This window comes from Dromiciops gliroides, chromosome 4, assembly GCF_019393635.1.
Source record: "Dromiciops gliroides isolate mDroGli1 chromosome 4, mDroGli1.pri, whole genome shotgun sequence".
Taxonomy (NCBI): Eukaryota; Metazoa; Chordata; class Mammalia; order Microbiotheria; family Microbiotheriidae; genus Dromiciops; species Dromiciops gliroides.
The window spans coordinates 155,324,286-155,328,544 of record NC_057864.1 but is presented as its reverse complement, the minus strand read 5'-3'; the positions used below and the strand labels follow the sequence as shown (position 1 = coordinate 155,328,544).

At 38.6% G+C, this 4,259-nt stretch overlaps 1 protein-coding gene across 1 annotated transcript; it reads right to left on the bottom strand.

Moving 5' to 3' along the window:
* Window positions 1-648: 648 nt before the first annotated feature.
* LOC122725963 (olfactory receptor 6K3-like) lies at window positions 649-1,596 on the bottom strand. Its single transcript, XM_043963333.1, has one exon. It carries the CDS (start codon window positions 1,594-1,596, stop codon window positions 649-651), a length of 948 nt encoding a protein of 315 aa, XP_043819268.1.
* Between the last annotated feature and the right edge of the window lie 2,663 nt (window positions 1,597-4,259).

Here is a 4,259-nt window from a genome sequence, read left to right as displayed (position 1 = left end):
TGTGCAGTGATTATCATAATATCACCACTAAGCCATTGTTGTAGAAGCAACATGCTATGATTTTACAGAGAGAACTAACACATGTGCCCCAGAATATATGGTATTTATATGAGGCAGAGTCATCAAGATGAGGTGGACAATTTCCTGAGCAGAGAGTTAGAGAACCTGAATTTTTATGGTGGCACCGATAGTAACTCACTGGGAGAATCCTTATCTCTTTATGACCCTTATTTCTCATTTACAACATAAGGACAACCTCTATTCACTTTGTAACACAGGGATCTTGTGACAATCAATGGAAATAATTAAAAGGAGTCTTTGAAAAGTCAATATAATAAAAATTATCATTATTTAGCCAGATGACTGCACTGGGTATAACAATGAATGACTTGCAGTTTCCAAAGGCCATAAACCCTAAGTTATTCCTAAAATTAGGGGAAAATAACTTTCTTCTGTTCCAATGCCCAACCTTCAGAATGCTTTTCATCATCCCATCAACCTCCAAATCATAGAACAGAGATTCAAACTAAAAGAGGAAAATCAATGATCAGAGCAAAATAACATGATTTTAGGGAATAACTTACAAGGCAATTTAACTCATCATCAGGGGAAAAGGGTCCCCTTTGAACAGGTATTTGTGACTCAGAATTAATTCCCTGACATGTTGAATGCCTTCTGAGGGCAAATGAGTTTCTTGATGGCCTCTTTCATGTCTTTGTTCCTCAGGCTATAGATAACGGGGTTACAAAAGGGAGCAAGGACAGCAAACATGAGGGCAATGGTCCTATCCAAGAATGGTGGGAAAGTGGCTGAGAAACGTAGATACATGAGTGATACACTGCCATAGAACATTATGAAGACAGTGAGGTGAGAGGCACATGTAGAGAAAGCCTTGTGGCGGCCTACAACTGAGGGGATTCCCATGATCACAACAATGATCCGGATGTAAGAGAGAGTAATGATCAAGACAGCAGTTAGAATGGCAATAGCATGGACCACATCCTCAACTAGAATCATGGAAGTGTCTGTGCAGACCAAGCTCAGCACAGGAGCAAAGTCACAGAAGAGCTGATGGATCTGGTTGGAGCCACAGAAGGGTAGGGTGGAGATCCATATGATCTCAGGGAGCAGCACAAAAAAACCAAAGATGCAAGAACCTGTGATCAGCTGGCCACATAGCCTAGGTGTCATGATGGTGGGATAGCGGAGTGGGTTGCAGATGGCAATGTATCTATCAATGGCCATTGTGGTAAGCAAGATGCCCTCAGAATTTCCAAGAGAATGGAAAAAGTACATCTGTAGGAGGCAACCAGTGAAGGAGATGGTCTTCTGGTCACTGATCAAGTTGGAGAGCATCTTGGGAATGGTGGCTGTCGTGTACCAGATCTCCAGGAAGGAGAAGATACCAATGAAACTGTACATGGGGTTGTGGAGTCGGGTATCCAGCCTGATAGCAATGAAAATCATGAGGTTTCCAATAACAACAAACATGTACATAAGGAGCAAAGGGATGAAGAACAAGAAACCACCATCTTGGAATTGGGGAAACCCAGAGAAGAAAAACTCTGATATTCTTGTCTGGTTTTTCATCTTCATATCCTCAGAAGGTTCACCTGTTAAAACAGAGATAGATGATAGATGATAGATAGATAGATAGATAGATAGATAGATAGATAGATAGATAGATAGATAGATAGATAGATAGATAGATGGAATGCCCAGGAATTTGATCCTGGTTTTATCTTGAGAGCAAAACCTGAAATTTCCATCTCTGCTCAATGGATTTATCTAACTGCTTATAATAACAGGACTCTGAATTTAGTTTGAAAGGCTGAAAAAATTTCTTATCAAAGTAATTGTTAAATTCAAGAGTAGCATAACTATATAATTCCTCTCTATGCTCTTCTTTTGGATGAGGCTTTTGTGAATCATGGAAGTTGTCACTGAACTTAGCATTGATGGGCATGTTGTCTAAGTCACCATTAGAGGATTTAGAGGTGAAGGAGTGTCTTTCAGGGTTTGGGAAATAAGCATCATGTCAGCATGAGAACTGAGTAGTTAAAAATTAGAAAGTCAGGGTTTACTCGGGGCAACATTTAGGACTTGATAAAATAAATTAATCAAAACAGCACACATTTGAAGGGAAGAAATTCTCCAGAGATTAGATCATTGGTGTGAATCACATAGAATGAAATATAATAGGGATAAATGTAAAGTCCTATACTTGTGTTCCAAAAAAGCAATCACACAAGTTTGAATGCAGCATGGTACAGTAGAATGAGTGTTGTATTTGGAGTCAAAAGGTCAGAGTCCACAATTTAGTTTTGCCATTTATGATGTTTGCATAACTTTGTACAAGTCATTTGGCATTTGCTGAGGCTCAATTTCCTCAATCCCAAAATGAACAAATTAAACTGGATGACCTCTAAGGTTCATTCCAGCTCTGAATCTGGATCCCATGGTCCTAAGTAATATCAAAAGAGCTATGATTAGAAAGCAGCTTATATAAAAAGGTAAACTCTGGGGATTTTAGTAAACTGCAGACTCAAAACGAATGAACAATATGATATGGCAAACAAAAAAGCTAAAGAGAATTTTATAATAAGAGGCAAGGTGTGTGGAATGAAGGCAATGACAGGCACACTGTGTTCTGGTCTGTTCAGACCTTAGTTGGTCAGCAAATTTTAGGAAGTACATTTTTGCAGCTGTAGAGAATCCAGAAGAGGGCTACTAGGATGGCGAGTAGTGTGGAGTTCATGTCATATGGAGAAGAGTTGAAGGAAATGGAGATATTAACATGGAGAAGAAAGGATTTAACAAGAACAGAAAAACTTTATTCATATATTTGAAGAGTTATTATGTGCTATTGGGATTAAGTCTCTTCTGCTTGGCTCCAAAGGGCAGAACTAGCAGTGGATGGAAGCTGAAAAGAGGCAAAGTCAGACCACGTTTAGGGAAAAAAAGTTCTGATAATCACAACTACATGAAAGTGAAATAGGTGATAATGGGTTGCCCATCTTACTTCATTGAAGCAAATGTTTATTGTACTTGTATTGAAAATGTTGTGGAGATTGTTTCTATTCAGGCATGGATTGCATTAGATGATCTCTGAGGTTCCTTCCCCCTAAGAAATTCTGTGAAATTCAAAAAACCCATTCACTTATAGATAGATTTGGGTTTGTAGGAAGGTTAATAGGAAGGAAAAAGAGGACCTATAATGCCTTCATCAAAATAATGACTTTCCCTGGCATATGTTATCTCTTTATTGGTGTCTTTTACTGATCTGGAACTCAAATCACATCTTGATGGGAACCTGCTTAATAAGATACTCTTCTGTAGGTGGCATAATGGATAGAGTGACCAGGCTTGGGATCAAGAATATCTGGGATCAAATATGGCTTCGGACACTTACTAGCTGTGTGAACCTAGGCAAGTTACTTAACCTGTTTGCCTCAATTTTCTTCATCTGTAAAATGGGGATAACATTAGCACCTACCTTCCATGATTGTTGTGAGGATCAAAAAAGATAATATTTATAAAGTGCCTAGCATAGTACCTGGCACATGATAGGCACTATATACATTTTAGCTATTGTTGTTATTATTAGTAGTATTACTAAACCCAGAAAGTACCAGGCAGCCATAATGTGTATTCAAAAAAATTATCCAGTTCCAACATACTAAGAAATCTAAATTCTAGGTTAAATGGTATAGAACAAAGAGCACTAGAGCTAGGATCAAAGGATATGAATTTGAATTCTCCCTCTGCTAATTGCTGTGTGACTCTGAGTTTAACCTTTTCCTCTCTGAGACTTAGTTTCTTCCAGTGAAATATGAGGAGGTTAGAAAAAATAATCTCTAGGTTACTCCCAGTTCTATGAGCTTATGGCTTCTCAGGATTTCTGTGTTCCTGTTATTGTTTTCATTCCCTAAGGGTAGAATTGTGAGACATTACCATTTCTCCCAACCCTTCATCTACCCACATAATCTGAGCTGGTTCTTCTCAAAACCACCCATATTCTTGTGCTTCAAAAAGGTATCCATCATGTGAATTTCTTTTCCATAGCACAGAAGGTATATTTTGTCACCCCAACGTGGGTGGAAACAAAGTCCATATTGTATCATAAACTCACTTTTACTGGTTTTGGTGGCGTTACCCTCTTCTCACTGTGTCTCTTCTGTCCCATAGTCTCTTTAGCCCAGCTAGTGGGGGTAGTTATAGGCAGTTCTACAGCTTCCTAAGAGAATATAAGGGTCAAG

Excerpts from the sequence above, each read along its gene's own strand:
- LOC122725963 (XM_043963333.1), bottom strand. The coding sequence starts at position 1,596 with ATGAAGATGAAAAACCAGACAAGAATATCAGAGTTTTTCTTCTCTGGG.